The 23,359-nt window shown below is 41.4% G+C and overlaps 1 protein-coding gene across 3 annotated transcripts in view; it reads left to right on the forward strand.

The window, feature by feature from the left end:
- Positions 1 to 23,359, forward strand: part of TMTC1 (transmembrane O-mannosyltransferase targeting cadherins 1) — a 233,656-nt gene that overhangs the window by 98,934 nt on the left and 111,363 nt on the right. For 2 of the 3 annotated variants that reach the window (XM_072954819.1, XM_072954817.1), the window contains exons 6-8: positions 7,886 to 7,967; positions 10,114 to 10,217; positions 22,084 to 22,273. In XM_072954819.1, coding sequence (XP_072810920.1) covers positions 7,886 to 7,967; positions 10,114 to 10,217; positions 22,084 to 22,273 — 376 coding nt within the window. The remainder of the gene's footprint in view (positions 1 to 7,885; positions 7,968 to 10,113; positions 10,218 to 22,083; positions 22,274 to 23,359) is intronic. The other variant, XM_072954818.1, reaches the window with a different exon arrangement.

Below are 23,359 nucleotides of genomic sequence, written 5' to 3' on the forward strand. Positions count from 1 at the left end.
TCATTGGCCGCCCGTGGGTCCCCACCTTCTATCTGTTTCTCCTAAAGTGCTAGTTAGGGAATTCGTGATCAAGCAGGATTCTTAATCACCTGCCTTATAGAGCTGGCACCGGCTGCCACCTCCTCACATCTTGAAGGTGCCCTGCCCAGTCTCTCCCTCCTGGAAATGGCCCTTCTTCAGTTTGAAGGTCACGTGCAGGTGGGACCCCTGAAAACTGATTGCTAACTGACTGTGGCAGGGGTCAGGCTTCCTCCTTGGGCAAAGGACACATCAAAATAGATTCTTCTGGAGTTTCTTCTCCTCATGATGAATGTCTGTTGTTTCTGTCAGTCTGAAGTATTTGCTTAACTTTTATAATGTACTTCTTCTATATTGGGTAGAAAATCAACCAACAGTGGGCAAATCTGCTTTTAGCTCTGCTAACGTGGTGTTTACAGTGGGAGGGCTCAGGAAATGGGAACCTTCATGTTTGAAGAGAGTGGGGATGATTTTGGATAGTCCTGTAGTCATTAAACCTTGCATTTTAGGAAAAGACAGTAGAAAGAAGAGGGGCATATAAGACAGGAAAACTTTAATAAACTTTTAAACTAAGTTTTACCAATATTTAAAAATAAAAATGAATATGTGAATTGACCTGTAGCAGAGTATAAATAAATGTAATCAAAGTGGCAGGCTATGAGGGTTCGGAACTCTAGTTTTATTAGAACGTTTGTGTTTGTTTACAGCTAAGAAGGATCATTTTAGGTACCATATATAGATGCGGTATATTTTAAAATAAGGGACAGACTGGGAGTTCCAAATTTGTAGATACTGACAGGTATATATAGAAAAGATAAACAAGATTATACTGTATAGCAGAGGGAAATGTGTACAAGATCCTGTGGTTGCTCATGGTGGAAAAGAATGTGACAATGAATACATGTGTGTTCACGTATGACTGAAGAATTGTGCTCTACACTGGAAACTGACACAACATTGTAAAGTGACTATAACCCAATAAAATAACATTTAAAAAAATAAATAAAATAAAGATTATTCAATTCTTTTTAATTTCTAGCATAAGCTTGATTTGAATTTAACTTTAAATATATCAACCTCTGTTACAGTCAACCAGGCAGCTTTATAGTCCAGTAAATGCAATTGTTGCAGTTCCACTGATTGCACATATGAGGGATTCTGTGCAGTCTGAGTGGTTGTTAAACCATTGTTTATTCCTGCCCTCCTCTCCTTTATGTTATTTTAACAAAATGATACTATAACGAATCCCTTATAGTGGCTTATCCAAGTAGAAAAGAAGATTTGTCTGACAGCTGGAAAGTATGGGTGAGAAAATTCTAGTTCTCATATTTTCAGAATTGACAAGCTCAGCCAATTAGTAGACATCTCCAACCGGAGGAACACTTGCTTTTGATTAAACTCTTACTCATAAGGAACAGCAAGTCATGGATTAAGAGTGTGTGTGTGTGTGTGTCCAGAGCAAGAAAAACAAATAATTTTTATCTTTGAGTTTTGCAGACCTTACGTTTTAATTACTCCCTAGCGTTTTAGTCTCCTGTACCCCACCAGCCTGGTGGAGGATGGCCTACAGGGTGGCTCTTTCTCCTGGAGATTTTCCCAGGACGCCCCCAGTTTGAGCACTGAAAGTCCCATGTCCCAGCAGCTCCTCAGGACCGGGAGGACTGGACTGATCGGCCACCCTTGATGACAGTCCAGCCTCAGGGATGGAAATCCCTAGGACTGGGGATCTTTAGAGTGGACAGTTCTCAGAGGACTTTGAGTTGAGCTTACATTCAGCTTAGAACAGGGAAAATGCACTTGTCCAACTAACAGTTGGGCCCTGGTATCGGAGGCGTTTGTAAAAGGAATGTTAAGGCTTACGTGATTAGGGTGTTTTAAAAATGCATTTCCTTGAATTAAATGCAGACCGTGCAGAAGCACCAGGCTGAACCTGCAAGGGAAACTCAGCTGAGTTAAAAGAGGAACAAAGGCTGTTCTTCAGTTGAACATCAAGTTGCTTTGCACGTGGCTTGGTGACTGGAAATATAGCGACACTGTGATAATGTGTCAGTGAGAAAATGAAATTGGCTGCAGAGAAAATGGGAGCATTAGATTAAACAAGTAAGTGGCTCTGGCAGTCGTTAGGACAATGAAGCTGGCGAGTGGGTATTAAATAACAGCAGATCGGAGACGCTGCTGGTCAGTAGCGGGATTCAGATGAAGGAGGAAAAGCCGGGATGTTGGCATCCGGGCACCTTTTGCTCTTTGGGGTGAATTAGGAGAAGGGCCCCTTCCTCGGGGCAGAGGCAGCCAGCACTGGGGCTCACAGGTTGTTGAATGGACCCCAGGCTGGATTTCAGCCCCTCCAGCCCCCTCAGTACCGCTCCTCAGCTGGCTCCCTTGTGGGTGAATAACCTGCACTTGAATGTCTGACTTCAGTGCCAAAGCTGAATGAAAGGAGTCCAGTGAACAGGAAGGATGCTGAAAGCCAAATTAAAGCTTTGTCTTCTAGGAAAACATTTGGTTCTCTCCCAGGAAGCAGGGAGCTGACAGAGCTTGAGAGAGAGGAAACCCTTTTTCTATCTTTCGCCTAGGGGAACCCCTTCATCATTTTATTTATTTGTTTATTTTTGTGGCCATGGAGGATATGCCATAGGGTTTGAGCATTCTCAGCTGAGTTATCTTCACTATTATAATGATGGCTATTTCATGACTGACGCCCAGTTTCTGGCCCTTGCAGCTCTGACACTCAGCCCTCCTGCCTTAAATATAAAGAGCATTAGGGGTTGGAGCCGGGGAAATGGGCTGTCTCTGGTTTGACCAAGAAAGGGTTTCTCCTGTGTCAACATTGCTTACATCCCTGTGAGTGGTGCTGTGTTTTCTTAAGCCACTTACTCTTCTGCACACTTTGGCCACAGCCCAGGCAGCACTGCAGTGAGGTGATGTGTTTCAGGAGGAGCCATGGTCAGCGGGAAGCCCAGGCGTCCATACGTCCTCCTTAGCCTCTGCACGAACTCAGTGCATGGAACCAGGGGTGCTGAGAGCTGCTGGGTTTACTGTCTGTTACAAGTTGCTCCAGAGCATGTGTATTAGGTTGGGGCCGGGGAGAAAGCTATGAGATGGGTCTAGAAAGCCTTAGATTGAAAGCTGGATTGGAGAAAATGGCTTTGGGAAGGTTTAAATGAGACTTTGCCCTCTCCTTGCCCTGAATCTAAGCTGCCTGGCTCTGCAGCACAGACCACAGTCTAAGTCACAGGCATGAAAGTAGGATAGAGAAAGCCCTGGCTGGGCCAGCCTGGCCTGCGTTCTGCATGGATGCGACAGTGGAGGGGGGAGACCAAGAAAGGATGCTGACCGGCTACACAAGGTAGCCTCCCACCAGCAGCGGTGGCCCAGTCTGTGTCCTGGGTGAGCAGGTCAGGGTTGGGACTGTGGGGAGACGCAGTCCTGCTCCAGGTACCTACAGAGCCCTAGGGACAATGGTGACACCAGCTAAGGACTGGGGCAAGCTCAGGGGAAAGGGAGATGCCCAGGGGAGATCCCTTTGCCCACTGTGGTCGAGCAAAAGGCAGATGGAATCAACATGAGTCATATTTAGGGATGTTCTACTGCTGTTCAAGCCGTCAGGGTTTTATAGTACCAACTTAACTCTTCTTTATTCAGATTTCAGACACCTGACTTTGAAACATGGAAGTGCATGCCAAATATGGGAGTAGGTGTTGCTATGCTGTGTTTGCAGGGAGCCCTCATTGCCTAGGGCAGGCTGTGCTCGCTCCAGTCCCCGGGCAGCTGTGGGGCACCTCTGCCCTACGTCCCTTCTGCCTTCCCCTGCTCTCCCATCTTCTTTGTCCCACCAGGTCCAGGTCAAGTCTCATGTCTTCCCTGCAGCCTTTCCCTTCCTTTTTCCAGCCCATGTCAATTTATTCCTTCTCTGAACTCCTTTGGTGCTTTTGTTATGTGCACCCCTCCTTGGGGCTGTGCAGAAAGAGCTGAAAGCATGGTGCAGTGTTGAAAGCGTGGGCTGGGGAACCAGATGCAGAGGCTCAAGGCCCAGTTCTGCTAATAACTGGCTTTATGATCTTAGGCAAATGCATTCACTTCTTTCTGCCTCAGTTTCTCCATCAGTAAAATGAGAATAGACGTAACACCTGCTTCATAGTTGTTACCTGTGGTTGTTGTGTGTCTGTGTTTGAGGAGTTAATATGTGGAGGCAGACAAATATTTTTACAATCTGGTTCTGTAAGCATTTACTGATCATCTGGCTATACGTATCAATTACCTATTGACACAATAATTCTGTGTTAACAAGTTCAGTGACTTAAAATAATAAGGATTCATTTAGCCCTCAAGATTATGGGTTGGTGACTTCAGGTGGCTGATTGTCCTGGTCTCAGCTCAGACCTCTCAGTGCAGTTTGAGGACTGAGTAGCTATGGAGGAAGGTACTTCAGGAAGAAGTCCCATTTAGTTCTGAATATTTGAACATGATCAACTTAGGAGGTACATGCTAATGGTTAGAAAATTGGGGGTCAGAAAACTGGGAGTATAAAGGAGCACAGGGTAGGAAATTTACCTTGAATAATCTTGATCTTTGGCTTTTATTTGCCTAAAGTCAGAAATTATTAAAAAATGCAGAATTTTATAATACCGATATCCCAAACTAATGTTAAAATATTTTTTTCATATGCAACAGCAAATTGTCAAGGGTCTTCTTAAAAGTGAGGGGTCAACAGTATTTGCTTTGCCCTAGTCACTTGGCATGCCTTTTTAAAAATTTCAGTAGGTTCTTCTGTGTTTTTCTTTCATTGTCATCTTTGATGTCATCACTTGGTGAGAACATCCAAGGGCCACAATACTTTAGACCTGAAAGGGACCCTGAATCCATTTAGGCCAACCATCACTGATACAGGGGGAAGATGAAGCTTCTGTAGATTTGAACCAGGTCACGGGCAAATTAGTTAGAAGTACAAGGATTGAATCCTGGATCCTTGCTTCTCATTCTAGTGGTTTCCTCAGTGATTTGGTTTTGTTGTTTGGCATGCTCTCTGGCGTTGCAGGGAAAACCATGGAGAATTTGACTGAAGTTGGAAATGATCACTGAAGGCATTTGCATAGTTCCTTGTATTTATAAGGTACTTTCAGCCACACTAGCTTGTGGTTGAAATGAGTAGCTGAGGAAATCTGACACGATGGTTATGTATTCCTTCTAGTTTTTTGATGTCCTCCTCTATTAAAAAGGAGTTATAATGTTCTTACGCAAGGAATTGTTGTAAAGAGACGGCTAGAACTTCAGTCATTTGGATTTGTGTCTGACACATATTCATTGTTTGCTATTTTTATTATTGTTGCTATTATTTGTCGTTGTTTGGTTCTACTTCGCAGACATCGTGGACTAAGGGGGAAAATTCCACTGTCCGGCTGTTTTGTGGGAGGGGGAACGGAGGTGCAGATAATTCAGCACTTGGAGAGCTCCTTGTGAGCGCTGAGGAATCCGCCTCGGACCTCGAGTTTACTGAAAAAGAGGGTCGTGTCATTTTGGCATATTTTCTCACTTAATATTGGTCAACAACTAGAAACTGAAATCTTGAAAAGAGGTCATTTTTCAACCACGGCTCTCTCTCTGTCATTCTAGGCTTTCTTTGCTTTGGGATGCTTTTTCTTTTTTTAAGAGCAAAGTATTTGCTACCTTTAACTTTCTAAGGAAATGGGATTTCTCATGGAAGAACAATTTCTAAACAAAGGGGTACTTTATAAATATATTGTACTGAAATAACCATCATAGTGAGCTTCCAGTGAAACAAAATTTGAATTACCTAATTTTAACATGGGGGGGGGAAGTCTGGAACGCTGTGGTTTGTTTTATAGAAAGGAAACCACTTCTAATTTTTCCACTGTGTTAAAACAAACAAGAGAAATGAAGCTTCTAAAAGCAGACCAACCCCAAAAGTACATTTGTATTCAGATGTGTTGCAACTCCGGCCCTTCCCCTTCCCACACTGCCCTTCCTTTTTCCTTCCTGCTGCCACTTACCCTACATCCTGTAAAGGAGTAGTGGAAATATCCAGGGTTGGTCTTTGTCCAGTTGACTAGAAAGTGATAGTCATAGAGGCAGATCTGAGAAAAGGCACATAGCAGTGGTTGCATCTTTCTGGAATCACAGACCTCACGGACACCGACGATCAAAGCCAAGAAAATACACAGATGCAGATGTATGCAGAATCTCATGCACAGTTTCAGGAAGCAGTGGACTCCCTCCCTCCCATTTGGGGTTGTAACTATACACCTGCCACGTGAGAGCTGACAGCATCCCTGACCTTCCTCCCTGCCAGGCTCTCTTTTGAGAGCTAAGGAAGAAGAATGGATTTCAATGTAGTGCTTGGGGGTGTGGATCCAGTCTGGAGCTTATTGAAAGCTGATTCTGTGTATGTTTTTTGGGCTTAACTCATTTGCTCCACTTATAGAATATCCTTTCTGTGTGAAGATACCTTATTTAAACGCAGATTTTAAGAGAGTTTGGGGTGTTGTAGAAATCTGAATCCTGTCGAGAGACCAAGCAGCACTCGGGGGGTTGGAGAACTCAGGTTTATTATGCCAGCGTGCCCAGAGGAGTTAACACTCCAAGCTCTGGACCCTGTCTGTAGGTTTACACAGGCTTTTATAGGGTGTTAGTTTTCAATTAAATTTGCACCATATGCAAATGAGGTGTTAGAAATGGACCAATCAGGAGTGAGCTTTTGGGAGCCAATGGTATTTCAGGGGTAAGTTTTGTTTCCCTAGAAGCAAGCTGTTTTACGGAAGCGCAAAAGCTGGAAGGCAATGGCCCTGCCTGAGAAGTCTTGCTGGTCCCTTTGTGGGTTTTGCCCCTTCAGGGGGAGGCACCCTTTGAAGAAAAAATTAGACTCAAAAAAGTAAAAGAAAAAAGTGAAAAAAGGGCAGGAGAAAGGGAAAAAAGGATGAGGTGGGACATGCTTGCTGGTGGATTATGTGGTTTGATTTGACTTTTTTCCCCTACACTTTGTACTTTGAAATATAGCATTTTACAGTTACATCTACATTTATAGAATGCAGGTGAAAAGGACTTGCTTTAGGTTTTCTTGGGGTTTGTTGACAGCTTCCTCTTGCTTGCCTTTCATTGTCTTTATTAAAAACCAGCCAATCACATGTCTTTTGTGGATATATAGAGCTCCCACTTTGCACAAGAGTGAGCTGTGGCAGATGTCAGGTCCACACAAGTTCTTGCCCCTCTAGAAGTGACATCCTTGTAACCTAGTTTGGGTCCAAAGGTCATAGGCAGGTGAGAAAATTATTGATTGCATATGGATGGGCTCTGGTCTGACCACTGCTTAATTACTTTGTTACCTTGGATAAGTTACTTAACCTCACATACCCTTAGAATCCGTTTTTAAAGTGGTGAGATATTTTGTGGGTGGAAGATATTGTACCTATCAAATTACATTAAGTAGGCAAATAAGCTCTTATTTTGTTTAATATCATCCCTGTGACCAGTGTAATTGTATAGTTGCCAGAATGCCTGGGTCATTTGGAATCAGATGGGGGAGTAACCCTTATAGCTAACTGTGCTGGTTCTGTTCCATATATTATCTCATTTTATTCCTCACGACTTCCTGTGAGGTAGATATCACTGTTATCCCCTCTTTTATAAGTGAGAAAAATAGATGTGCAAAGAGGTTAAAAAACTTACCAAGACCTTCCAGAGCTGAAGGACTGAAACCCGAGTGGTCTGGCTCCAGAAGCCACGTTCTTAGCTTCAATCCTTTCCAGCCTTCATTTTTTTTTTTTTTGAGCTGGAGCCTATTCACCTTAAAAGGAAAATATATGTGGTGGACTCTGATCCTTATTTAAGATTTTTTTTTTCTTTCCTGTTCCAGGTATCTGACAGCAAGCAGCAATAGAAATTTCCTGCTTACTATGAGGCCGTTCTTAAAAAGGGCCGTCTTGGTCATAAGTTATGTAAGTATACACACACACACACACACACACATACATACACACACATATATATATATATATATATATATATATATATATATATATATATATATATGCTTTTGAAATACTTGATTAGATAACTTTAATTTGACTCAGAGACATGATCCGGATTATTTAATAGAATCAGCAGTAGATTCTTACATGATCTTAAGATCGAAGAGTTTGTATGCCATAAACATTACGAAGCCTTGAAAGATGTGTGTAAAAGCATTCCAGGGCTATGTGAACTCTATGACGCCCACATGAACTGTAACATTTTATGAGTCCCTTTCAAGGTGCTGGTGCTGAATTATCTCCGCAGCGCAAACCTGGCTGTGTCATTTATCTATGGCTGCCTATCCAACCACCCCAAAGTGTAGTGGCTTGAAACAGTAACACCATACAGCAGCCCTAAATGCTTTAGTGTGGGCGACATCCCGCTGGCTGGTTCTTCTGCGCCTCGTGACTTCTGACCAGGGTTATTCAAGCAGGATCATACAGCTGTCAGCTGGGCTGGGTCACCTCTCTGGGATCACCCATCCTCTGGGGCCTCTCCCCCGTGGCTGTCCTCTCTAGTGGGATAGGCAGGACCTCTTTACAGCATGACAGCTGGATTCTAAAACAAACCAAAGGTTGCAGGACCTCTCAAGGGTTGGGCCCAGAACTGACACAGTGTGTCTCCTACATTCTGTTGGTCAATACAAGTCACAAGACCAACTCAGATCTAAGAGGCAGGGTGGTTGACTCCATTCTGGATAGGAAGAGCAGAAGCCACGTGCAGAGAGGGTCAGAATTCTTGGCCACATTTGATGACTTTCACATTAGTCATCCTCTTATACTGTTGAATGTTTCTATTCAAGGAGATTAGAAGACCAGCCTCTTATGCTGTTGCGTTCCTTCTAAATTCCCTGTCGAAATTTATAGTCAGTTTTGATAGGAAACTTATGAAAATGTTTTTGAGCTACAATTAATGTGATTTTTTTCTCAACCCTAAAACATGTTTATGCAAGAAGAGGAGTGTTCAAAGCTTGAACGAGGTGGGGAGCTTTGGCTGGACCATTTCAGCAGAAGGCGCAAAAGATTTCTCTAAAGTATGCCCTGGTGTCTTTGCAGAAAACTAGGAAGATTCAACACTTGTTTCAGAAGTGGTTTATTTTCTTAGTGTTTGGGAATGCAGGGACTTGCCATTATTTCTGTGATGCCCTATGCTTGCTGGTAGAGGGCAGTTCATTTCTTTAGGCGGCTAAGGAAGAGGTAAACGCTTTTCCTGAATCCCTTGGGTCTTAACTGCCTTCAGCTCAAAACGACGTACAAGCCAAAGTGGTGTATTTGGGGTGGCTTGTTTAGGGAATTTATATTCTGTCAGGATACCTTTTCTGCCACTGCTGTAGTTGACATTTCCATTGTAATATCCTTAAGAGTTTAAATTTACTTTGTGTGTGTTCTTTTTAAGACGATTTTTGATTACTGCCTAGGCGTTATTTGCAACAGGATAGCACTGAATGGTGATGAAATTCGACCGAGTGACACAAAAGATGTTCCTGGGGGCTGTTGAGATAACCCTTCATGAGTGGTCTGCTTCAGAGCATTCAGGGGTTAGAGCATTTCCAGATGTATTTGTTCAGCACACAGAAATGTCATCTGTCATAGTTTACGCTAGCTTTCACGGGGCTGTGGGAGTGGAATGGTGAAGAAATGCAGCGTTGGAGACCACTGACATGGATTCAACTCCTGGGTCTTACAATTTACCAGCTGTGAGATTCTGGGCACATTGCCTCTAAGCTCCAGCTTCGTCACCTACCTCTAGGGTTGGGAGACCTCAGATGGATGGAAAGCCTTTGGTGGATAAGAGTTGATAACAGCTAGTAAGTGCCCGAAACTGACAGCTGTTATTAAGAATGTGTTTGCCTTTCCTTCATCACTTGCATTGTTTACTCATCCCTCTATTGAACGAATTCCATCTTATCTACAAAATTTTCAGCGGCAGGATTTTATAGAAATGGCTCACTAGAAGAATATTTGTAGAGCAAAACATTTGTGAAGCGTCAGAACGTATCCTCCGGAAAGGTGGGGCGCTTACCCTCAATAAGCAACGGTTTTCTTATCAAATCTTTCTTCTTTTCTCAAGGTGGTGGTGGTTTTGTACTTCCGTCTGTGGATCATGGGAGGGTCTATGCCCCTCTTTTCAGAGCAGGATAATCCAGCCTCATTTTCGCCTTACATTCTTACAAGGTCAGTAGAAATGAATTTTTTCTTAACCTTACCTGGCATTCATTAGATAGTTTTCGATAATCTTAAATGGCTTTGCATTTTAAGGAAAGATTGTATTCTGCTCAAGGTGTGTGGAGAAAAGAAAGTCCTGTTTAGACATTTGGAATTCTTTTCAACAAGTGATGCTGTTTTGTCAGCATTATGGCTGTTGTTCTCACTTTGGTATATATTTGTTTATGTGACAAGCATTTAATAAGCACTTATCAGTAATAAATTATAGAGTGGCCCATTTGGCAAGTGTTTCAGAACACTGAGAGGCGTTTAGAGAACATCAAAACTATTTGTAAGATTAAAAGCAGTGGGGCAGTTGAAAGTGGCAAACAGAAATGAACAACAATTTTTGCTAAGATGTTGTGGTCAATTATATCTTACCATTTGTCCTTAAGAGATTGAGAGATCAGATCGTGGATCAAGAAGTGTTTTGACAAATGGATCTTGTCCATTGAGAAGGGTTTTAATTCTTAATTTATTCAAATCTGCTGTGATGTACTTCTGAGGCTTTCAGATATAGTTGACAATTTTTGTAACTTTTCATCAAGGTATGTTATTGCTGTAATGTTTACACCCTAAGGTGCGCTGTTCTTAAATTTTCATAGATTTATATACTTTTTAATATCTAACATCATTTTTGTAATAGAAACCTCCATGTTTTTGTGTTTGCAAAGACGTAATAAATCTTGAACCTTGACCTATAGCGTGTTTGTATTTTGGCTTACTTGTATCTCAGGGACAAGAGATTGTTGGATTTTGTTTTCATAAGCCAGGCAGTGATCTTTTCTTTCATTCATTTATCTTATGTTTCATTCGATAAGTTTCTATTGTCTTTGCACTCTTTGTTTTTCTATTTTGTTCCTAGTCTTTTTTTTTTCCTTTTTAAAGACTTTCCCATTCAAAAGGATACCTTCCAATTTGATTGACCCATTTTTATAATTAGTATTATGTCACAGTTGTTTTCATTACTTGCAATATATATTTGTATTAAAAAGTCTTGAGTACGCCTTCAGAAATCATACGGTACAGCATCTAATGAGGGCTTATCCCTCTGAGGTAGTCTGGAGCCTTGTTATTTATGTCATATATTTTTCAAAACGTTGTTTAATTAGTCCATTAACTCAGCTTGACGCCTCTAGCTCAGTTTTTTGTTATTACTGGAATCTACTTGTATCTCTCACTTGTTCCTTCTTTCTCTCACTGGTTTTCAACATCTCCAGGGCTCCTTGTCTGGGTATTTTTAGCTCATTGATAAATTGTCTCAGGTTCTGTAGCTCCTTAAATAGCTGTTTTCTGCCTTTAAGAGAAAAAGCTTTGCCAGATCCTGTTCTTGCTTAATGGCTCCGTTTCCTTTAGCCTTTGGTTGGTTTCCCTCCAAGGTTTCTTGTCTGCTGAGCACCCCTTCTTATCTTCATGATTAGATACAGTCTGTTCCCTGAGCTTCCCAATCTCCAAAAGCCAAGCTGCACAGTCAAAGGAGACAGACGGACGAGAATAAAAACAGGTTGCTCTCTGCCCACCAACCAGTCATTTCACTCGTAGCTCTGTCATCAGCAAACACGAGCCTGCTCCACGGTCCTCGGTGTCAGGACAAGATGCCTTTGGCCTCTGGCTCACTGCCTTCCTGTCCACACCCTCTTAGCTTCCAGCAGGGTTAGGTTGCATTTTTATCCCTGCTGGTGGCCAAAAAATTTCTTTGGTGGAACCTCTGGCAAAATTAGGACCTTGGGCCAGTCATTTGCCAGGTTCTGCCTTTCATTTCCAAGCATTTATATACTTTTTCTGAGGGGACTGACACACATGTCATCCAGGACTTTCTGTCTGTGAATCCATCTGCGTGACTGTCCTCAGCCAATTCAATCAATATTAAGTGATAGAGCAGAACATCGTAACTCCTTTATGTTCTTCCTCTTAAAAAAAAAAAACACCATGTATCTTTCTGTTCTTGTGTTTCATATTTAAAACACACAGATGCCCTGGGACATTTCAGTGACAGTTGCCATAAATGGCTTTTCACACATTCCTCTAAGATAGCTGCTGTATCATTGACTCTTCTTGTGCATCCAGAAAATTGTCTTTAATTCCTTTCCTGAATAACTTCACTACTCTGCTTGCATAATTGTTTGACCTCTGGTATGATGATTCGTAAACTGAATTGCCTTAGTCTGTTTCCAGTTCTGTTGGTTTTTCTTTCCGTCTCATCAGCAGTGCAATTTAGCTATGATTGGGCTGGCTCTGTGAGTCTGTCTTTATTAATCACAAGTTTGTCATTCAGCATTGTTACCGAGTCCGAACTTGTTCTGCTCGCCACACGACAGGCCAATAAATTGGGAGATGAGATGTTGGGGCAAGGATTAATGACTTTATTCAGAAAGCCAGCAGACCAAGAAGATGGCAGACTCATGTCCTGGAAAACTGTCTTCCTTTCTTCAGAATTCAGGCTCATTTTATATTAAAAAGGGGACGGGGTGTGGTTGGTTGTTGCAAACTTCTTGTTGGAATCCTTTGTTCTTGCAGCTGTCCACATGGGTCAAGTCATGATTTCCTATAAACCTCCAATAAGACAAATTTTATTCTGTGTTCTGCAACTTTTTATCTCTGCATGAATGGAAAAGTGTCATACCCTTAAAGGTCAGAGCCTTGAGAATAGGCTGTCCTGTATATTTCAGGCTCTAGGCAACTTTCTTTTACAAAATGTATGGAACCAGCATGACTAAGGCCAGGAAACAGAGCACAGGGTAAGAGTCAAAGGAACAGAGCTAATACGGAGTCAGATTTGTCCTTCCCTGTTATACTATGTTGATCTGTCTCTTTAATGCTTCACCCCCTTTCCTGGATTTGTAAAACTCTGAACAACCTTCTTCAGAGTCTTTGCTTCTATCTCGCAAGGATTATCTTCTTTTTAAAGTAGATACAATAACTTTATTATCAGATGAGAGTTTTCAAATTAGTTTTCCTTTAATGATTGCTGTAGTCATTAATTACATGTAGTTTTAAAAACATTCTAATAACTTATAAGAGTCACTCGGTTTTTTGCTTTGTTTAAATGACTTCTTGTGAAAGTTCTCATTTGAACTGTATTCATTGCAATTTAGTGAAAAATAAGAAAGACATACAATAAGGTGGCCAATAAGCACATGAAAAGATGCTAAACATTGCTAATTATTAGAGAAATTCAAATCAAAACTACCGTGAGGTATCACCTCACACTGGTCAGAATGCCCATCACTAAAAAGTCTACAAGTAATAAATGCTGGAGAGGGCATGGAGCAACACTGCTTCTACACTGCTGGTGGGAATGTAAATTGGTGCAGCCACTGTGGAAAACAGTATGAAGGTTTCTTAGGAAACTAAAAATAGAGTTACCACTGTGTGATCCAGCAGTCCCACTCCTGGGCATATATCTGGAGAAAACTTTAATTCAAAAAGATACAGTCACCCCAGTGTTCATAGCATCACTATGTAAAATAGCAAAGCATGGAAGCAATGTCTGTTGACAGATAAATGGATAAAGAAGTTGGGGTACACACCACATGCACGTGCACACACACACACACACACAGGATGGAATCCTACTCAGCCATAAAAAAATGAAATTATGCCATTTGCAGCAACGTGGATGGACCTGGAGATTATCATACTGAGTGAAGTAAGTCAAAGACAAATACCACATGATATGGCTTATATGTGGAATCTAAAATACGATACAAATTAACTTATTTACCAAACAGAAACAGATTCACAGACATAGAAAACAAACTGATGGTTACCAAAGGGGAAAGGGGGAGGGGAGGGATAAATTAGGAGTTTGGGATTAGCAGATACAAACTACTATACATAAAATAAACAACAAGGTCCTACTGTACAGCACAGGGAACTATATTCAGTATCTTATAATAAACCACAATGGAAATATATGAATATGAAAAATAATATATATATATATATATATAACTGAATTGCTTTGCTGTACATCAGAAACTAACAGAATATGGTAAATTAACTATACTTCAATAAAAAATAAAAGAAAAAAATTTTAAAAAGAGAAAAAGTAAGCCTGGTATAGCTTTATGGTGATGCTCTGTGACATGTGAGGGGAGTGAGTGCCTTTGCTCCGACACCCCTCACTCCTCGGTGGGGTCGCACGAGTCACGTTGCATCAGGTGCTGAGGGAGCTATCCGAGGGCAGACTAAGCCTGGGCAGCTGGAAACCTCGCAGGTCTCTTTTATGGGGCTGGGAGAACATATGGTTAAACTTTATTTTAGGGTAAAAATTATGGCCTCAGGACAAAATAAAAGTATAAAATTCTAATATTTCCCAATTATTAAGCATTATTTTATTTTATTTTATTTTATTTTGTTTTGTTTTATTTTTACTTTTGGCATTATTTTAATATCAAGTTGATTTCTTAAAACTTATCTATTTAGAGCTGAGTGCTGGGGAAATAACTATAAGCAAGACTCAGCCCTGTCCCTGGGGAGCTTCTGTCTTATCAGGAAGACAGGCACGTTAAGAGGTAGTCATAGGGCAGCATGGAAGCCCCGAGCCTAGGGAGGGGGCTTGGCAGGGAGGGCTTGACAGAGAAGGTGACATCTTTGTTGGGACCTGAAGGATCAGAAATTGGGAGTCTGCAGCCTGTGAGAGTTGATTCCAAAAGATGAGGTGAGCCCGTCAGGTGCTGCTCTCAGGAATTTAAAACCTAAGAGTGAGGTACTTGGCCAAGAAGACTGAAGTAACAGGTGTGTGAAGGCAACAGGAAAGGAGGGGCTGGGCAGCCCTGAGGCTTAGTTCCCTCCTCAGTTATGAGAAGCATGAGTGAGACCCAGGAGCAGATGGAGGAGATGGAGCAAAGCCTGGGAGGAGGAGGGCTGCCGTGAAGGCCTGTGGTCCAAAGAGAAGTTGGCCTTTCTTGTAGTTGCTTGGTTTTGGTTCCTAAGAGGTCTGTTTTTTTTTTTTTTTTTTTAAATTAAAGTATAGTCAGTTTACAATGTTGTGTCTGTTTCTGGTGTGCAGCATGATGCTTCAGTCATATGTGAACATACATATATTCATTTTCATGTTCTTTTTCAGCATAAGTTACTACAAGGTATTAAACATAGTTCCCTGTGCTGTACAATATGAACTTGTTATTTGTCTATTTTATGTATATTAGTTAGTATCTGCAAATCTCCAACTCCCAATTTATGCCTTCCCACTCCCTTCCCCCCTAGTAACCATGTTTGTTTTCTACATCTGTGAGTCTGCTTCTGTTTTGTAAATAAGTTCATTTGTCTTTTTTTTTTCAGATTCCACATATGAGTGGTATTATATGGTGTTTTCTTTCTCTTTCTGGCTTACTTCACTTAGAATGACTTTCTCCAGTTTCATCTATGTTGCTGCAAATGGCATTATTTTATTCTTTTTTATGGCTGAGTAGTATTCCACTGTATAAATACACAACTTCTGTATCCCGTCATCTGTCATTGGACCTTTAGGCTGCTTACACGTCTTGGCTATTGTAAATTGTGCTGCTATGAACATTGGGGTGCATGTATCTTTTTAAATTAGAGTTTCCTCTGGATATATGCCCAGGAGTGGGATTGCTGGATCATATATGGTAAAGTCTATTGTTAGTTTTTTACGGAATCTCCGTATAGGAGGGCATTTCCTAATCCCCCATTTTTCATGAAGCACTGGAGCACCATTGAAATGTGATGTTTGTGTTTCACTGTTACCCAAGCATGTCATGTGTGCTCGTCTTCTCACCACCGATGCTGTGAAACGTCCCTGTGGATGACGGGGGCTGCCCCTCATTACCCTTCAGCACCTACAAAAGTGCACAGAGTAGTTATTCAACATTTATCGAATTCACGTGAGGGTCTCCTGCCCCTTGACAACTTAGTTCAGGAAACAGCCCCCTTTGGCTAGTCCGGGACAAGGTTACAAGCAGGAGAGGGTGCTGGTGGTAACAGTAAGTGGGTTATGTCTACAAAGGCCTGTTGTTGTTGCCAGGGCAACGACAGTGAGGTCATGGAGACCCTTTTGAAGCATCAGCGGAATACAGGAGTTGGAGGGATGAAAGTAGGGGACAGCCAGGGAGAGGCAGCACAAAGGCCAGTGGACAGAGGAGGAGCCAGGGCATTGCTTGGAGGTAACGTGGTTTACACTGAGGCTGGTGTACTGACAGTGTTGGCCAGTGCCCTTCCTGAGAAGACACCAGGTGTATACAGTGGAGCCAGTGTCCTGTATTTGCAAGATGATGGAGGGTTTTGTAGATGAAAGAAAAAGAAGGATCCTTTGAGCAGAAACACGTTCATATGACACAAGCAAGTGCTGGACATTTCTGCTCACAGTGCGTGATCTTTCCATGTGTACCTGTGGTAAGCATCTTTCTAGGATGGGCCAGTATGTTAGGCTTGTGTTATTTCTAAAGGTTTTTTTCAAAGGCAAAGAACAGAATCTAGGTATATTTTTGCACTTAAAGCACTCTGGTTTTTTTTTCTTGATAAAAATGGAAATTTAGATTTAATGAGTTCTGAAGTTTCACTGGCATCTGATGCCGGTTCCCCACCAGCCTCGACTGTTTCATCCTGAAAGCTCTTCATTCTTTCCTGGCTTATCAATAAAAATACATGACTCAATTGTTTAAGTGGAATTCCTGGCTTTCTGTGCTCTGTATTCCAATTTTTTGGCAAGATTTTCTAGTGGCTTTCCTCCTGTTAGCAGAATTCGTGGTCGAACATTGGTAAATAATTCATTTTATTTTTGCTCCTGCTTTAAAAAAGAGAACACAGCAGGCCAGAGATGCTCAAAAGATTGCTTTATTTCTGAAATGTTAGCAGAACTAAACAAGGTGATTAGTTTGAAATGTAATTCATAGCCAATGAGTTAAAAAGAAACCCATCAGTTGCTGATTACAGCCAACTCAGCCAGCCCCCTAACATGTAATTAGCGTCTGGCATGATTCCAAGTGGCTTTTCTATGCTTAAATTTGCAAAATTTTTTCCAATGCTGTTTCAGTATTTCAAATAGTATTTACAGAGTTTACTTGCAAAATTGATCTGAATTCGTGTGCACAAAAGGTAGGTGGATACCTCTGAGTTTCTGGAGATAATATACATATATTAAAAAGAATGTAACAAAACAGAAACAGACTCACCATTATAGAGAGCAAACTCGTGTTTACCAGAGGAGAGAAGGAAGGGGGGGGGCAAGATAGGGGTAGGGGATTAACAGGTACAAACTGCTGTGTATAAAATAAATAAGGCTACAAGGACATATTGTACAGCACACGGAACATAACCAAGATTTTATAATAACTTTACTTTAACTGGGGTTTAATCTATAAAAATGTTGAGTCACTATGTTGTACATGTGAAACTAATATAATATTATAAATCAACTCTACCTCAATTTTAAAAAAGGAGGTTTAAAGTTAATAGTCTTGGGGTAAGTTAATAGTTTCGACCTTCTCAGTGTTACAGGAAGGGGAAGGTTCTTTTAGTTCTGTGGTTTATTTTTCTTTTTTAACTAATTTCAGTTACGCTGTGTAAAAAGTCACAATTGAGTATTTAAAAAATAGGTCAGAAACGTTAAGATTGTAACTTTAAGAAAATGTTGTTCTTATATGTGCTTTTTGTCAGTGCAACATGGCAAGTCTAGATTATAGAAGCAGCTGAGGACAAGCTGCGGGGCAAGGTCAGAATGTGAACAGAACATTAAAAGTTTCTGCTTAGTGTTTGCGGCTCTTCTGTGGTCAAGCTGCAACCAGACATGAGACAAGGAAGCATTCCTGTTGCCATTTTGTTGCCTTTACCACTACTTAAGAATAGTGTTTATTATGAAAAATGTTAAATATGTACAAAAGTGGAGAAAGTAACATACAGAACCTCCACACGCCCATTATCCAGTTTCCACGATCACAGCTCATGGACAATCTTGTTTCATTTACACCCCAGCCCCCTCTTTCCCCCTTGCTCCTCAGTGCATCATTTTGAAGCAAATCCAAGACAGCATCTCATTTCAAATGCATACATTTTGGGTTGTATTTCTAAAAGACAAAGTCTCTTAAAGAATAGATACCATTAGATACAATACCATTATCACACTTTAGAAATTAACAGTGATTCTCCAATATCCTATGTCCAACCAGCATTTCAATTTCTTCTGTCTCAGAAGCAGTTTTTTTAATAGTAGTTTGTTTGAATTAGCAACTAAACAAAATCTGCACTTTGGGTGATACATCTTTTAAGTCTCTTCATTCCTAGGTGCCCTCTCCTGGGGTTTTTTTCCCTCCCATTACAATGTATTTGTTGAGGAAACTGCAGTCATTTGTTGTACGGAAATTGTAACATCTTGGATTTGGCACATTGCCTCCCTGTGGTGTTATTTAACATGTTCGGGGCTTTCTGTGTTTGATGTAAACTGGTAATAAAGCACTTGGTTAGATTCAAGTTTAATTTTCTTTTTTATTTGACAAGACCACTTCATAGATGGTGGTATGTTTACCCATCAAGAGGGACACCTGGCTGTTAGTCTCCTTTTCTGTGATGTTAAGACTGACTAGTAAGTTATAGGCACCAGATTTAGTCTGATCCATCCATTACAAAGTACCCTGTCAACTTTTCACCTAATAACTTCAGCAGCCATTTAGAATCATTGCCTTCATCTATTATATCAAGGAGAGATAATCTTTTTAAAAGTCATTTCTTTTTTTTTAATTTAATTTTATTGAGTTATAGTCAGTTTACAATGTTGTATCGATTTCCAGTGTAGAGCACAATTTTTGAGTTATACATGAATATATATATATTCATTGTACACTCTTTTTCACCGTGAGATACCACAAGATCTTGTATACATTTCCCTGTGCTGTACAGTATAATCTTGTTTATCTATTCTACATATGCCTGTCAGTATCTACAGATTTTGAACTCCCAATCTGTCGCTTCCCACTCTCCTCCATCTTGGCAATCACAAGTTTGTATTCTATGTCTATGAGTCTGTTTCTGTTTTGTATTTATGTTCATTTGGCTTTTTCTTTTTTTTTAAGATTCCACATATGAGTGATCTCGTATGATATTTTTCTTTCTCTTTCTGGCTTACTTCACTTAGAATGACTTTCTCCAGGTTCATCCATGTTGCTGCAAGTGGCGTTATGTTGTCGGTTTTTATGGCTGAGTAGTATTCCATTGTATCAATATACCACAGCTTCTTTATCCAGTCATCTGTCGATGGACATTTAGGTTGTTTCCGCGTCTTGGCTATTGTAAATAATGCTGCTATGAACATTGGGGTGCAAGTGTCATTTTGAAGTAGGGTCCCTTCTGGATATATGCCCAGGAGCGGGATTCCTGGGTCATACAGTAAGTCTGTTCCTAGTCTTTTGAGGAATCTCCATACTGTTTTCCACAGTGGCTGCACCAAACTACATTCCCACCAGCAGTGTAGGAGGGTTAAAGTCACTTCTACAAGCTGGGATGTAACTTGAGTGGCACAGCTGTGTGGCCTCCCTGCTAAGTTTGATGGCTGCATATTCTTTAAAGCCAAGTCACGGAGAATCCTTACTGAGCTGAGAAGTGGTTACACCAGCTTAGAAGCCCTGTGGAAAGAAGCAGCCGCAAGGGACCCGATCATGTTTCTCTGGGATTGGCATTCTCATGGGACAGCTTCATGGGCCCAAGCTTGAAAGGGGGAAGGCCAGTGTTCTTGCTTTCACTTTTATTAAATCACAAAGCTTGGACTTTATCAAGCTTTCAGTATATACTGCACTGTCTGTATATTAACATCTTATTTAAAATAACCTCACGGAGGAACATGCAGGGAAACACCATTGAAATGCCCCCACTCCTTCAGTCCACTTCCCTGTTGGGGTTTGAGAGTTGAGGCAGTGAATCCTCCCTGTCGCTGAGCCACCGCTGGTCACTGTCAGCGATTTTCCACTGCCAGCCTTGGAGAAGGAGGAGGAAAGTGAAGGGGGTAAGACAGGAAGGTCTCAGAAGGGAAGGAAGATGCTAAACTTATTGAGAGGAATTCAGGGCGGCACTGGCTCTTAATATTGGAAAGTCACTTAAAAATTACCGAATTGAAATTTGTAGATACTGACAGGCATATGTAGAATAGATACACAAGATTATACTGTATAGCACAGGGAAGTACATACAAGATCTTGTGGTAGCTCATGGTGAAAAAAATGTGACAATGAATATATGTATGTTCATGTATAACTGAAAAATTGTGCTCTATGCTGGAATTTGACACAAACTTGTAAACTGACTATAACTCAATAAAATAAAATTTAAGAAAAAGATCGGATCCAACCTCTTTGCCAACCCAAAAGTCCCTCCCAAAGGCTCGGACAGTGAGGGAGGTCTTCCCGTCACATTCCGTACCCTCCTGGGCTTATGTCCTTAATTCTGTGTATCTTATTTTCTTTCGCTGTTTCGGTTTTTACTGAGGATAAGGGATTGATGCAGTTCTCTGGCTTAGTTCCAGAGAGAGCCCAAAGCGAAACATGGCTGGACACTAGTCAAAGCGGTGAGAACACACGTTGCTCAGTGACTGGGGAGGTGCTCGGCGTCAGTCTTGATTTGCGCCGAGGTGATTGGGCATCTTACAGGGAGCGTGAGATGGGGCACACTGGGGCTCCGCAGTCGGAGAACTAAAAATAATTGCAAAGGATTGGCCATATGAGCGCATTTAGGCTGGCTGTGTCTGCTGGCTGGCGGTCATCAAAGTGGGGCTTCTGTCCTCCCCCAGCCTGGGAGACAGACCCCATCTTTCCTGATAGTTACATCCTAAAGGGGTAGCTCTCAAGCCCTTGAGAAAGACGTCTGAGCTATAAGAGACGCCTACTCCGCTTTAAGCCTTTTGTAGTAGATGCTTTAAGAAAGGGAGGGAGCGGCCTTCGGTCAGGGATTAGCTAGAAAAACAGTAAACTCTCCTGGTGATGGTGACCTTCTCAGGCAGGTGTTACAATGGAGTGGGGTGGGGTCTTCCTAGGGACTCGGCCTTCTGCTCCTGGGAGCCAGGCTGGAGTTTGGCCATCTGCTTGTGCAGAGGTTTGGATGGAGTTTGTTATCTGCTGACAGTCAGGCAGTCCTCAAGGGTCTAGAACACTACTTAACAAGTTTGTGTTGACTGAACAGATTGAAATAAATTCAGTTTCTTCTGTGCCAGAAGGAAGGGGCTCAGTTGGAATGCCTTCCGCGTTACCTGGGGGCCTTGACACAGCCAGGAAACAGGAGTGACACCCCTCGTCATCACTTTCCTTCCCTGGGTCCCCCCAGCTGTTCTTAATACAAGGACAGCTGTATTTCCCTCCTCTTGAAGCCTGGCCCCTAGATTTGTGAATAAAAAGACTGTATCTCCCTACCACAGATATTCTGATTTTTTTGATACGGTTCAATACACATCAGTCTATTGTAAAATGATTAAATGCGTTCCTATCTACTGCAGGATTCTGGACACTATTAAAAAGGGACAGTTCGAATGTCTCTTAACCTAGGGCATCATACCCAGCAGGGCAGCACGTCATCACCCTTTTATTTTATACCGTTGATCTCAGTGGCAATGCATTTATTTCTAGGATAATTTTAAATACAAGTCATGGAAAGTCTGTCTTGGCTTGTTCATTATTGAAAGGCCAGCCCCTGCCACAGTGCCTAGAACCTATTACATATATTCCAAAATGATCAATTAGATGACTCAGTGAAGGAATGTCTTCCCATCTCACCTCGTCTTTTCTATAAGCTGGATAGTAGAGAAATGCTCTTTAATAGAAACGTGGCGAATGAATGTTTTGCAAAATGTTGTGGATCTTGAGTTGGTTTTCAGTGACTCTTCTTCTCTTTGTAGATTCCTTACCTATTCCTACCTCTTGGCCTTCAACGTGTGGCTTCTGCTTGCACCTGTCACCCTGTGCTATGACTGGCAGGTGGGCAGTATTCCTCTGGTAGAGACCATATGGGACATGCGGAACTTAGCCACCATCCTTCTGGCCGTTGTCATGGCCGTACTGAGCCTTCATTGTTTAGCAGCCTTCAAGGTAATTTTCCTAACATTCAAATAAACTCTGCGTTTGCAGAGTTTTTCCTTTTCCCAAGGGAGTGTGGGTCTAAACTGTATTTACTCTTTTGCCTAAAAATCTTTGTGTATTTAAAAATTTTCTGGAAAGGTAATAAGTATTTTAAAGCCCTTAGTGGGGTTAACAGACCATGGCTACCTTAATTGTATGATTTCTTTTATTGTTTCTACCACCTTTGCAGAAATTGGGTCTGAAACTTAGTGTTTGCGAACAAGAAGGTTTTTCATGCTGTGGTTGACTAATTTTTGGAGTCATTTGTTTGATTTCATATAATGATAAAGTAGATAATGATAACATATTCCCAAGTGCTTAAAATATGGTTAAAACTCTACATATATGAACAAATCCCTGCCTGAGTTGGTTGAGTGATTCTCATTTCAAAAAAAAATAGTGTAAAACTTTATTAAATTTTTTTAAATATTGGAAACTTGGAGAAATACTGGAAGATGGAAAAATTACTAAATGTAACCATTTAAAAGATGATCAAAGACAGCAAAGAAGTAGAAAATATTTACTTATTACAAACTCTTTCTACCTGGGATAAGATGCTTCTTGCCTAAGGATATTCCCATCCCTCCAGATCTAGTGTCAAAAACCCACAGGGCTACTGACAAGAGGTCGCTGATTTGGTTTGGGAGCCTGGTGGAGTAGCTAGAAATTTAAGGGGGAGGTTTTGGAAACGAGAGAGCTGAAGGAGGGCTGAGGTGATACACCCTCCGGGCATTCACAGATGACTGCTGAACAACATCTCTGAAAAGCCCAAGCAAAATTGAAAGCTTGGGGAGACTTACTTATTTCCGCAAAATTCAGTGAATTCTTCAACTCGTATGCAAGTTGTGCAGCAGCGGCTGGAAGCGTTCCTGGTTTGAGTTGTCTGTGTATCACCTCCGTTGAAGTCATTGGCCGATCACAAAACTGTGCAGGCACAAAAGAGATTCCTTCAGAGGTCCAAGCAAAATAAACATACTCCAGTGGACAAAAATTTCAGCTTTCTGCATAGAAATGGATGTTTTTCTTTCAGTTGAAGTCCAGGCAAGTTTATCATAT

The sequence above is a fragment of the Vicugna pacos genome, chromosome 34, assembly GCF_048564905.1.
Source record: "Vicugna pacos chromosome 34, VicPac4, whole genome shotgun sequence".
Classification (NCBI taxonomy): Eukaryota; Metazoa; Chordata; class Mammalia; order Artiodactyla; family Camelidae; genus Vicugna; species Vicugna pacos.